The 14,278-nt window shown below is 41.2% G+C and overlaps 1 protein-coding gene across 1 annotated transcript in view; it reads right to left on the bottom strand.

Annotated features, from left to right (window-relative positions):
• Nucleotides 1-14,278, bottom strand: part of tanc1b (tetratricopeptide repeat, ankyrin repeat and coiled-coil containing 1b) — a 95,188-nt gene that overhangs the window by 11,030 nt on the left and 69,880 nt on the right. The window contains 8 exon segments of the mRNA XM_034134454.1: nt 1,133-1,211; nt 2,119-2,304; nt 3,074-3,310; nt 5,918-6,040; nt 6,254-6,362; nt 7,774-8,381; nt 10,352-10,518; nt 11,395-11,626. Of these exon segments, the coding sequence (XP_033990345.1) occupies nt 1,133-1,211; nt 2,119-2,304; nt 3,074-3,310; nt 5,918-6,040; nt 6,254-6,362; nt 7,774-8,381; nt 10,352-10,518; nt 11,395-11,626 (1,741 nt within the window).

Genomic DNA, 14,278 nt, shown 5'->3' on the forward strand with positions numbered 1-14,278 from the left:
AGGTCTGAAGTCCTGCAGTCATTCAGCCGCTCTGTAGACAGCCGCTCCACTAATAGGCTGACCTACATTCCTGTAGCACCAAACGTTTAGCACTAAATCCTGCTGGCTTAGACAGACACAAAGAGAGACTATTATTTTAAATCTTTTTTTTTATATATTGTAGTATGATTGTTCACCACAACCATCAAATATCATCCTCAAAACAAAAAGGGTTTGATTTGAACATTTAAAGCTTTACAGTAGATCACTTAAATCTCACAACAAAAGCTCACATTGAAGATCAGAGCAAACCTTTCAAAAGGGTCCAACATTTCAAAACATTTACAAGAAATACAGCAGCTCAGAAACGTGTCTGACGCTCGCACAGTATAAATAAGAATGCTTTTTCCAACTATTTTTAGCACTTCATATCTTGATAATTACAGTACATTTATCGTCTCTGCAAAAATGATGTTGCCTGGAGTGTTTTCCTGACAGCAATTTCCTGCTTTTAACAGTATATTTTTCTCTGTCTTTTGTACCATTTCTTCAATCTCAAATGGCTTTGAGCAGACCATCAACAACACTCACCGTCTACAACAACTACTCCTGATTGGCCAACTCCGTCTCTCTCTTCCATCATCATAAAGACTGAACCACAAACGTACCAATAGCTACGAATACCTCTCCTAAGAAACAAGGTCATCTTATATCAACAGCTACATGTAGCCTTCAAAATGTAAGTGGATTATATGTAATTCTACACAACATTCCTTGTAAACCCACATGTGGCTGTCAATATATACAACAGATGGTGGAGTGACTTCAAAATGTCCAGTATCCTGTCTAAACATAGAGCACAGAGGGGATACTGTGGCTGAAATCCTGCGGCATATTGGAAAATCATTGTTCAGAGGAAATGCTGTGTTGACTAAAGTAAGTAAAAACCCACATGAGCCACAATAAGTGATGCTTTTACCAGAATGTACAGCGCAGGAGACCAGCCGTACAAATGCACACACATTTGGGATGAATGGCCTCTACATCAAACAGAGAGCATTACCGCGCACAAGAGAGACACGAGAGCTTCCGCAATCACAGCGGAGAGGATTCCAGGGAGCCAAGTAATGCAAAAAGATGGATGGAAACATACCTGTCTCTCCCCACAGAGTGTCGTGGCTATCAATTTGCACAGCATGCTCATTATTCAACGCCAGCAAGCCTCTCACAACCTGCCAAAAAAAGAAACTTAGATTAATGGCATACTGTGTCAGCATAAGATATTAAATAAACCTTCACATTTCAGAGTAACAACACATTTGGACACATTGCTGGCGGAGAGAATTCTTATAATTTAATTACAGCAGACTTCAAGAACACTTTCTCCCTGAACTACTGCGTGAGGTCATGTGAGGCGAGTCCAATCTGATTAATACTTTGACTTTAACAATGTCTCCTTCCTCATTTGGGTTGACAGCTTAGCTTGAGCTGGGCTTCAGGTTCCCGTTCCCACTAATGAGGAAGGCAGAATAAACCTTGAGCTTGAATCGCACCTGGGCGTTCCAAAGGCACTGCGCTGAGATCCATCCCTGAATTCTGCAGACATACAAGGCTGAAGAACACTTCAAACCTTTAGCCTTCATCACTGAGAACAACATGTGCTCAGGTTAAAGCTCCCTCTGCTATCTGGAATATTTTGAGGAAGAATGTTGTAAAAAAACACAGGCAAGAATGGCTGTTGTGCTGTGATAAAGTAAGTCAAAACCTGAACTGTACTTTTTGAAAAATGTGCAATGTATTTTGAGTGTCAATGAGTCGTTTTTCTTTCAAATACATCACTTTCTGTAGCGAGTAGGAATGTATCGATACTTTGCGACATAGTCAATTTGCGAAAACTAGCATATGTCACCTCTCCAAACAAACGAACGCTGTGATTAGAACCCAGTTTAAAAACTGATTAAAGCAGTTTCTGGTTAATAATTGTACTGTGAACATCGAATACTAAATTGTATCAAACTGACTTTAGTGTGTTTTCCATTACAAGTTAAGAGTACTTTTTAATTATTGTACTCCCAGGTTTGGTGAGCTGTTGAGGATTAATTGTGTGTAAAGTAAAACATGTGCATGTGTGAGTCGAACCTGTGTGTGCCCCATGCTGGATGCTGCTATCAAAGCCTGCTGCAGAGCTTTGTTCTTCAGAGCGCAGTCCTGCTGCGGCCCCTCCTCGCTCCAGTCCAGCTCCAGCAGGTACTGGATGATCTCTGGGTGGCCACGCAGAGCCGCATGCACCAGGGCACACTGCCCGCTCTTATCTACATGATCAACCTGGAGGGAAGACAACGTGGTTCGTTTTATTGCACCGAAACACAGTGCAGCAAGTCTGTGCCGAAAGACAGTTTTAAGGACCACAAGTTTGATAATACCAACTCCGTTCTTTTTTAATGGTCTCCTATTATACTGTTTTTCATTAATATATTATAAGTCTTAGATATATACAAAACATGTCTCTGAAGTGTTTGGCTCCAAATACCAAACAGATCATTGTAGCATCCCATAATCCCCTCGGTTTCAGCCCTGTTTCAAAAGTGCTGATCCTGGGTCTGTTACTTTAGATGGAAATAAGGAGCCACTCCCCACGCCCCTCTGAGAGATATTTGGTTAAAAAGAACACAATGGTGCTCTAGGAGGAGATTCAGGTGATCAGGTGGGAGGGGTTACCTTGGTTGGTGATTGGCTAATGGTTACACAACCCAAAAAATCGTTATGACATCATAACAGATGGCAGATAGCAGATGGAAATGAGCTATTAGCTATAATCTGGCATAATTCATATCTTCTCTTTTCTGAAATGAATGTATTTGTATGCATGGTCCTTGTTGGTAATAATAATAAAGTGGCCAAATTCTGATCAGCTCATTTTCAGACAGGTTTTTATATAAATGGATCAGGACAAAAAGTGAGCGAATCTTTTTTCCTGAAACTTTCAGAATCTCTTTACACAGAGGGGACACATGTTCATGTATAACAGACTGGAGAAGTGCATTTTGTATGATAGGTCCCCTTTAAACTAGAAGCTTAAAAAGGGACTCCTCACCTTGCCCCCCCTCTTGCAGAGCAGCATGACTATTCCCAGGTGTCCTGCGGCGGCTGAGAAGCTGAGTGGGTTCATGCCGTTCTCAGACACCACGTCCACGCTGGCCCCAAACTCCAGCAGCAGGGAGGCGATCTCCTGGTGCCCGAGGTGGCACTGCACGCAGAGAACTGGAGCGTTGTTCAACACTTCTGTACGGTAGTTCACGTTAGCCCCACCTAGCATCAGCAGACGGCTCACCTGATTGAACAAATGAAATGCAAACACAGACAGCTGGTGGTCAAAGAGTTACTGTCCGTGCAAGCAATTTCATTTTATTGCATTTATAAACCCTCTTATGTAAGGGACAATAAAATATGTATTCTATTGTTCCCTTTCAACTGAATTACAGAGCAGTGTAATTGTCATAGTGTGGAAACAAAAGACAAACATCAAAATGCTGTCATGCTGAGATTTCAAAGAAAAAATCTGGTTGTATTTATACAAGTCAAGTCAATGTTATTTACATGTGTACTGCTAATTAACAGAAATGTGCCTCACAGGGCTTAACAATCCGGAGAGCTCACGACACCCTCTGTCTTTAGACCCTCACTAGCCCTTTACAGTATAGAGGAACACATGGAAGAGACCTCAGAAAGAGAAAGAGGAGGGAGAGACATGCAACATATAGTGTTTGTACAGAATAGACCAAAATAGACTATATGAAGAATATTATCTTAGAGGAGGATTTGATTCCTTATGCACTCATTATTCTTTATCAAACTTCCCTGGAAGGTAGATAAAACAATAATTCTGCACTATTTCACAATGTTTAGAACTAATTAGATGGTAGTTTGTACTTATTACTAAAGTGCAACAAGATGAAACCTTTTCCATGCCCATACAGTTTTTCCAATGTAATACTTTCAAGGATTTGTGAACACAATGGTCAATGACTAACTAAACAGCAGCAGAATCTATAACTCCGACTGTAACAAGATACTTTAGATTTCCTCCTTGAGGCTCATTTCAGTGAAAAAGCTCTCGTGCTTCAGAGATTCTTCTTTAAGCAAAGGTCAGACTCCAAGTGAGTGGTCACATTCTACTGGATGCAATTATTTAGTGTGTCACTCTCTGCCGTGATGAGGGAATCAATAATAAATGCTTTGTAAAACAGAACCACGGAGCTAAATGAGTATCCGGCAACAGGAAATTAAATTGGATGTGTTTTGTTGGACACAATGGGGAATGAATGAACAGTTCTTCCCAGAGGACAGAACAAGGTCATTCTACAAATGTCTCTGAGTGATGTTGCACTTACACATGATAACTTGCAAATAGAGAATGAGTATGACAACACGAGATGGAGTACCACTGCAGTGCTAAGAACATATGAGGTATAATTCAGCCTCAAACCAGAATACATCATTGTGACATCATTTGAAAATAAAAATGTTCTCCCACGAAAAATCAAAAGCAGAAAGGGCTCCAGAAGCAACAAATCATTAACAGACTATCTTAGAAGTTAGAAGAAAATGAATATGAACAAATATTTGAAATAAGACTGTATCCCTAAATGACTTCCTTTCTCACATATATCTTGTGCTGTCATGATTTCATCCTCTACTTTCCAAATTGCCTAAAACCATTTTTCATTTCCTGGGTTGTCTATATGAGGATAAAAATGCCTCGGAAATATGTGAATCACAAACAACTGAATATTTAAGTATTGAAGTATTATTTACTTTCTTCTTGTATTCAATCATTGTTAATTAACTAATACAAGATGGACCATCATTTATCACTGACACACTTTTCATTTTTTTCTCTGTGTTCATTGCCAACATGAGATACGAACACCTCACGTCTGTCATTGTCCTGAATTGAATGAGTCATGTTCTTATCAATATCATTTCATGCGGAAAATATAACATATTGTAAGAAAGGGTAAGTTACGGTTATAAATGATGCCCAAAACAGAGGAATATGAGTTTTTGTGATGTTGAGAGAATGGGACGTGAGAATGAATAATAGATAGGACACTAGGACTAAAACAAATGATGAGAGTGTAGTGGTGAAGGAGTGAGCTTTATTGTTTTTACATTAATTAAAATGATGTGACTTTATTGGACTATTACTGTTTGCATATTATTTGTACTTTTGCCTGCCTGTTAATAGTATTTGCTTTTGTTCTGCAGAAAAGAGACAGCCATGGATCAAGCTAATGGAAAGATGGATCAGGTCCTTCCTGCTGCTTTTTAAAAGTGGCTTCAAAGTTAATCTGCTCTGAGCTCACACTCATCCCCATAAGTATGTTTAAGGACACAGCGTAACATTTATCATAATTCACAACTTACTGGTACTGTAAGTGCCATTAGGGGAGGACGTTTGAGGGTGCCACTAACAATACAATGCATATTATTCATCAGTGGGCATTTGATTTGAGAGTTGTAGAGAAAGACTTTTTGATTTAACAACTACTACTGTGTGAGACTAACTAATAGAAATCAAAGTCTTAAATAACATAACAAATGTCATCATAAGTTGCCAGATTCAAGGGGATGTCTTCGAAATGATTATTTTATCTCACCATAAATTAAAAACCCCAAATTATATTTAAACAGGAACAGAATGTTTGACTTGTTGCTGAAGGTCATTCCTCTATTGTCTTTCCCCACGTAACCTGTCTTTCTCTACTATTTCTCAAATAAAGGCACAACAATAACTGAGAGGCAGGAAAACAGCAAATGTTTGATATCTCAAAATCACGATTATTTCTCAATGAATATGAAATAATCCTCTTTAAGTCGGCTAATTGGCTGATTGTTTAAGGACTAACTGACATGCAAGAGTTGGACAACATATTACCTTGACGTTGGGTGTGTAGAGATTCCTCAGCGAAGCCAGGGCTGCAGAGAGGCCGTCTGCACTGCAGCTGATCCACAGAGCCTGCAGCACGCTGGAGGACACACCTGTTCTCTTACTGAGGCCCTACACACACACACACACACACACACACAAAACATAAAGTCAATGAACAGGCAGTCAGTGTTTCTCTTCACATCCCAAGGCTTATCCTCTGTTGAACTATACTCTCATGATACATGCATCAATAAACAGAGCCATGAAACAACACCTTGGAATTCTTAGAAAGGGTGGGTTTCAATCAAACATGAATGTAGAGAGTATGAATAACTTCTGTACCTTGAAGATGTGTGCTTTGAGGATGTGGTGTCCCAGCTCCATTGTCTGCTGGCGATTCAGCTTCCCCTCCTGGCGGGAGAGCATGAAAGCCATGAGAGCATGGCCAGTCCTGGGGAGGAAACAACAGAGAGGATACACAGCTGTGAAGAGAATAGGTAACAGAATAACAAAGAAATATACGATTCATGCAGAACTTTTCCCCTGATATATTCTCATACGATCATCACCTTAAGGACTCTCTGAATTATACTTCATATAAGAGCACCTTGGCTTTGTCATGGAGATCTTCTTTGTTGCATACATGTGTGAGTAAGATGCACAATGCCCCACTGAAGGCTAGGGAAGAGTGTTAAACCCCTCGGCTCTCCTTTCCTTCTTCACTCGGGCACTCGCGCCGTTAATTGATGCAGAACTTCATTAAAAGGACATGCATGATTGCGGATCACTTTGATCTGGTTTCAATTATCTCCATTCGTGCCCTGGCAAAATCTAAGAGGCAGTGCAGGAAGCTTTTGTCTGCATGTGCATTCCCTCTGCCAGACTCTTGGAGCCTATTGTTTTTTTAATGACGGAGTTGGAAGGCTGCGAATGACCAGAATATAAAGAGTCGGCTCTGGTGTATTTAGAGACACCACAGTGTGAGCAGAGGTGATAGTGACAAGCAACAGGGAGGCAAAGAAGCTCGCCAGAGTGACATCATCCAATATATTAAGTGTGAATGACTGAAGTCTCTGATGGGCGGGGAAGGGGCTCTAGAATTACAAGAAGGTAGCACTTTCAAAGCAGATAAGCCGCAGATTGAAAGCTCAACTGGAAATGTATTCTACACCCCTTATCATTTCAGATGTATTTATAGTTTTTCATGGCACTTAACTGTCAAAATGTAGGTCTATTTTGTCAGCAATCATCATACAACTAATATTATCCATTGCTTTTAGCTGATCATTTGAACTATTGAATAACTTTTCTTTATTTATATCTATAGTGGGTTGTTATGAATAAATAACTGGCATATCTTAAACTTTCCTCCTTGACTCAAATTCAAGTCATGCTGCGCTTATTGATCAGAATGTTCTACTTTCTCTCCAGTCGGTCTATTTTATGCAAAGTGGTGGCCAAACAGTAAATCACATACTTCTAGCAATTCATGGAAAACAACTATGATTATTTCTGAAACAGGAGAGTGCTGACTGCTGTGAATATTATTTGTACTCATGCTCTGAATATCAAGCTGTGCTACAAAATAACCATGAGGATATGTTAATATATAGCCCCTTAAATTAAATGATATATGTGGTTTCCTTCAGATTGTTCAGAATCGGAATCAAGTTTATTGCCAGGTACGTTTACACAAACAAGGAATTTGCTTTGGTATCTGGTGGTTTGGGGTCTAATTGTAATGCGTTTTCGAGAATAACAGACTTGACATGACTGATATTTAAAGTGTTGTGTAACCGTAACCCACATTCCTAAAGGAGCTGCGGAGTTGCTGCATTTGCTTAAAAGCGCTGAGGACTGACCTGGGGTCACAGAGGAAGTCCGTACTCTCTCCATCGGCTCTCCACACCAGCCACTCTCTGAACGAGGGGTGGCAGAACATGCGCGTCTTGTCCCGCCGTTTGATGAGGAAGCACGAGAGCAGCTCCATGCGTTGTTGGAAGTCCTCCCATGGCAGCTCCCCTTGGACGAAGCCGGCGTTGATGGCCTGGAACAGCTGCTCGTCGGTCATGGGGTGCAGCGAGGCGAGCGCCACGTTGAGGATGGGCAGCGAGCGCTCGAAGGCTGAATTGGTCATGAACTTCATGTTGCACTGTAACTGGTAGAGCTCCGCGAGCGAGACGGGCACCACTTTGTAGCTGGAGCTCTTGATCACCAGGTGGCCTCTCTCGAACAGATCCAGGGTCAGTTTGAGATACAGGTAGGAGCCCTGGCTGCGGGAGATCAGGTGGCTGCTGAGCTTGCCCACTGTGATAGGGTCTGCCTTGCCATTCAGGCTAATATTGTTCATGATATCCTTGCTGCCGTTGATACGGTACTGGATATACGCATTGAGGTCGTTGCTTATCTCGGCGTTGTCGGTAAAGTCATCCAGGCAGATCTTGGAGAAAGGGAGAAGGCTTGTGATCTCCTGTGGAAAGAATTCATAAAAACAAAGCACTTGAGTTAATTTAGGCCTTTTAACTGATTCACCAGCGCATACTATGGTATGATCTAGCTTGAAGTGAATATATGTGCACTTTCCTTGTTGTTTGGAGTTTGATTCTTTAGGATTTTTGCACTAATTGTAAGTCACTTTGGATAAAAAGAGTCAGCTAAATGATATGTAATGTAATGTAATGTATTGGAAGATACAAAATAAAGACAATCAGGAACATAAAGGAAGTTATACATTTGTCAAGGCTCAATGCAAAATAAGCCTGTATTGTTGAGTAAATATACAGATTCAATCTCAATACCCAAACAACAACAGTTTGTTTTCTAGTTCGCCCTGCAATATAAATGGTATTCCTTCTTCTAAATAGTGTTTGTGTGTGTTTACTATCAGGAGACTTCTTTGAGCAGTAGGGAGCAAACACTGAGAAAAACAAGACTAGGAAAGTAAGTATTAGGAGGCAAGGGATGGTGGGGGGGGGGGGGGGGGGAACAGGAACACTTCTAACAGAGGTCAGAGCCGGGGCTCACATTTCAATCTATGTCCTGGGGGTTGGAGAAATCAATGCACCTTAATCCTCCAATCCTCTGCCTGTCTGAGGCTAAAGAAACATTTCCACAGCGTGATAACACTTCTCTGTACCTCATCATGACGAGGTACAGAAAACACACGTACACACACATGGATCCTCACATGCACAGAGGCACTGACACGCACTGATTATAATCCAGGAGGTGAGAGAAGTACGAGCAACACATCACAGATAAGCCAGATATTAGTCTAGCAAGCAAAGGCCAATATGAACCCTTTCTCCTTGGTGAAATCCTATTTGTTTGCTCAAAGTGCAAAACAAAACTGTGACACCTTCGTCACACCTCTATGCACACATAGAATGCTGTGGTAGCAAACCAAATAGTAGTTATTCATTCATTTCAATTCAACATATGATTTGGTGGCATTTTCCCATGTTCATCTACTACTTACTTGGACATCAAACTGGAGTTAAGAGGCTATGACACAAATTCCCTCCAATTTAAAAACTGCCTCACTGTGTCAATCGGCTACATTCACTTTCCCAGAAATGTTTTAAGCAAATGCTCTGGTGCAGTCAACTGGGACATCCGGAAAAATCTTTCCACACCATAAACGAATGCTGACGGATTCATAGAGGTGAATACAAGATGTCAGTTGCAGAATAGATTGATTCAGCACATCCAGAGAGTCTCGACATAAACTGAATATTAATCCTGACTCACAGGATCAAAACAAATGGGCTGAACTTGGTTTGCAGTGCATTGCATACTGATGGACACCACCTCGGCCGGGCTTTCTGCCTGAGCATTAATAACTAGAGCTCTGGATGTCAGCTATCACATTATTATCCCGAGCTCAGCGCTTCGTCCCAGCCGTGGTGAGTCTCATCGGGCATGCCGAAGCTTCAGCTATCACCAGTTCAACACTGGACCCGGCAAATCTGTGGAACTGTTCGACCTAGTGTCACTTTCCCTTCAAGCTCGTAGTGACTGACTGCTCCTTCCCTGTCATGCGGCGTTGAATCCCCCGGTCACTGATGCTTCAGTTCCTGCTTGAATGTTACTGGATACGCTTGACAAAAAATGACTCTGCAGAGAGCAGAGTGTGACAAGGACGAACAGCTCGGATAAACCTTTCAACTTTCACACATGTCAAAATCTGCAGTCACTGACAGTAGCAAGAGGTGGCGGAAGATCGGACTTGAGCTTTGTATTTTAAAATCGTTTTGAGGAAATGTATATATAAGCTAGCCTTCTGTAATAAGCTGATTGAAGAAGCTCCTTGGCACAAGCAGGTTTTATTATTCTGAATACGGACAATATATTCTCTGATATTGTGAACAATATATATGTTGCATTACAGTAGACAAGCACAACACACAATGTTATTTGTATTAACAAGCTCTTCCTCACCAGTAAATTGACCCGGACAGTGACGACCAGTTTGAGCCACGAGGGGAACTTGGTGATGATCTTCGAGATGAAGGAGGAAATGGTGTCTCCGTAGTCAGGCTTATGGAACTCGGCTTCGTTCAGCCCGTCCACCAAGATGATGTGGTCCTCCTCGGGAATCCTCCGCTCTGGAAACACAATTACCGACAAAAGGTAAGACGATGTGCAGCGAGGTATAAAAGTGTTAGCTTTTGCACCGTGGCGAGCGTACAGAGCGGTGCCTTGTTTCAGTGCAATAACTAAACCCTTTCTCTCAGAGGGGCAGTGAGAGTGAGGGGTAAGGGTCTTTACTTTGATTCATCAACTACACATCCACTGCTCCCACTTCACTCCCCACTTACATTCACACTGTTAGCACAATAGTTAATACTGTCAGTGGAAGCTGTATGAGTTACTCTTTAAAATCAGGGATAAAATGTAATAGTTTTCCTTTATATGAGTTTAATGTTTGCAAGATGAAGAGTCTCTTCATGAGAAAGCAAATTAAATCAACAAATCAGTTGCATAACAGCTATTTGGCAGATGCTTTCATGCAGAGCAACTTGCATTTAGTCAAGTTTTGGGTGAAGTGCTTAAGGAAATAAGTAAACATTTATCAAAACTAAGCAATAATTCTAGCTGCTTTATCGGATCTCATGAGCTGGGGCATAGTTATGTTTTAACACTTCTCGTGCTTCTGTCAATATCAAGTAAACAACAAAGCATTTGAACAATATATTTCCTCGAGGAATTCCTGAGATATCACATTCACAGAGACAGATGGATAAACAGGTAATCCGCAAAATAACTCTTCCTCCCAACGCTGGTGCATAGAAGGCGTAGAAACTATTTGAATGTCTGTCAGCGCTTCTGTCCAGGTAAGTAGTGTGCCATCTGAAGAATGTCTATATACTATAATATATATTTCCTGGAGTGCTATGCTTTGCCGCAGTGAATTATTAAATCGAGTCACAGAAGAAGCCCATGTAATTGACATATTGAAATATGACACAATGGTGTTTTACCTTTACGGAGGTTGGCTAGTGGCTCGAGGACCCCCCTCCGGAAAGCGGCCATGGGGTCCTGGACACAGGAGCGCAGGCTGAGCATGCTCTGGAGGTGGGGCTCTTTCAGCAGCAGCTCCCGGTACGCACTGAGCTGGTGAGCTCTGCACAGCAGGGCAGCGATACTGTGTACAAACTCCGGAACCAGGCAAGTGTACGTGTTATCCGCCTGGCAGTAGTGATATGCAACCACCTGGAACACAAAGAAAAGAGAGACAACAGATGGGATTACTTCAGAGTTAAGAATAATTAAAAACATGTCACAGTAATTAATTAAGACTTTAATTAGTTTTGGCTTTAGCAAAAGAAAATATAAAAAGCTGGAAACATTTGATAACATCAAAGCCTTTACAAAAGCCATCTGCCTTGTTGGCTCAACAACTATTTCTGTTCATACAGTGTGGAGTCTGAGGCCCTTTTATATGTAAAACGTCTATACTGTAAAGCACCGTTACAGAAATCGGGCAGAAGACGATAACCTCAGATAAACTCTACTATGAAAAAAAACACTGAATCCCAGTTGTAGCTCAACAGGAAAAGATCTTCACTGCGTGTTCAGGTTGGTGCAGTGCTCAAAGGAAGTCCGCTTAAGAAAAAGAGGGACAGGGTTGGGGAAGAAGAAAAGAGAGATAGTGTTGGGATGTTTGCCTCTGTTCTCATTACAGGAGCTGACACACTTCCAAGATCAGCAGGGGGAGGAGCAGGTGACCTCTTCTTCTGCTGATGCTGCCTATTGCTCCATCAACAATGAGGACCAGCGTCTGGAGAAATCGGACTATTTCAAAGCTATAGCACATCCAACATCTGCACGTGTATTTATATTTCCTTCTCTTGTAATGAAGGAAATATAGACCACATGAACGAATACATCCGCTCTGGCTTCAAGATCTTGACAGTTATTTAAAGGTCTGAAACAAGACTAGGTAGGAACAACAATACTGTTAACTTTCTACACCAATCTGGAGCCTCGTGATGGCAGTGCTCTAAGAAGGGACTGTGAAACAATCAAAATGTAAGTGGAACAAAACCTTGGGGTCGGGGCTTTGTCTATTTCACGCTTATTTTTCAGAACCATAACTACTAATCGTCTCCATTTATGTGCTCTATACAAAAGTGGCTCTACAAAGCTAGTGTCAGAAATGTAGGTATCTCATTGAGCAGAAAAAACGCACAATGTAATAAAGTGATGAATAGTTTCCAGAAGTCATTAATACCATCATTCTAGGACTACCATTCAATTTCATGAATTTCAATTTGTATTCATCATACTTTTATAAAAGTAGTCATAAAAGGGAGAGAAGAAGAAACACAAATGTGAAGAACACAGCAACTGAGTCACTTTAAAAAGTATTATTCTAAAGAAAACACTTCACTGGGCTCAGCACTCACCTCAACACAAAACAAATGGGGCAGTGGTGTGGTTGTTAAGCTTGAAATAACACAATATCCCAGTGAAAACAGAGACTGTGGAACACCTTTCACTTGGGGCATACAGTCAATTATTTATATAGCACATAGAATGGATGTGGATAGGTGCCTGACTGCAGTGATGGTTAGTGTACAAGTCATGTAGACTCCTGCCTCATCAATGAGCAATAAGAAGCTCAACACATGATGATGCAACATGCTGCAGTGCACCTGCAGTACTTCACGTGCTGGCACAACAATGAACTCACTGTTTAGAAACATTCCCTAAAAACGCGCCCCTGTCATTAAGTTGCGATAAACCATAAAATGTAATGGCCTCAGTGCCCCTGTTATGAGACCACTTGCAAATGAATGATTAAAAAGAACTGGCAGAATTTGACAGGATCTGCTCGGTGTTGCATCAGTATTCAGAAATCACAGGAACAGAGCCCCTGGGGGAGCGCCTGCTGGAACCACTCTGCACAATAATTGGCTTGAGGGATATTGCTTGGGTTTCATAGACATTTAGATGAGCCTCAGTGGCATAACGTCAGCTGTCTGGTGCACGAACTTCCCAGTGGTAGAGGCTTAAATGTGTTGTAGTTATCGCATGCCCCATTTCACTACTAAAGAGCCATTTATGATGAGGCAAGAGCGCGAAACCCCGAAGGCTTTATAGAGATACCTGGATGTAATCGGGTAACTTTAAAAATGAGGATGAAGCATCAAAAGATAAAGCTTTGTCACACATTTAAAGAGCCAACAGTTCACGATCACAAAAGTGTTCAATTAAGTGAATGTCGTAATGAATGAAAAATATTCTCTGAAACACTGTAATCCCTTTATAAGTAATCTTCTTTATTATAACTCCACAGACAAAACAACGCAACATGTATACACTTCCTCTGAGAGTTTCAGTCAACTATAAGTGTTTACAAATCAACTGAAAGTTCAGGTATTGCATGGCAAGCAGCAGTGGTGCTGTTTCATAAAGCCTGCATGTGGATATTTTCTAAAGGTACATTAGTGAAGACCAGAGGTGAAGCTTTTGCCATTGAAATTATTTCGGGATGCTGAATTTCGATGACAATTTAGATTTTTAAGATGAAAAACTGATACAAAAGCATAGCACCATGACCATTTTAAAAGCATCATGCCAAGATGCGGTCGAGGATTGGGCTACAGAGGTCAGGTAAACTCTCTTCTTTCTATCTCCACACCCCCCAGATTTCATGGAGCCACAAAAGCTCCCCCTGCCACAGGTTCTTACAGGTTCCCAAGATCACTCATTCATCTCTCTCATGTTGACTGTCCAATTAAGGCAAAAAATCCCACAAAAAGAAAATCAAGAAATGTATTTTTGTCCACAGAAGGAAATAAGAGGCTTTAGACCTAATGCACTGCTCTGTTTGACTACCTTAATGAAAGGTGTTGAAAG

Source organism: Trematomus bernacchii, unplaced genomic scaffold (genome assembly GCF_902827165.1).
Source record: "Trematomus bernacchii unplaced genomic scaffold, fTreBer1.1, whole genome shotgun sequence".
In the NCBI taxonomy this organism is placed as follows: domain Eukaryota; kingdom Metazoa; phylum Chordata; class Actinopteri; order Perciformes; family Nototheniidae; genus Trematomus; species Trematomus bernacchii.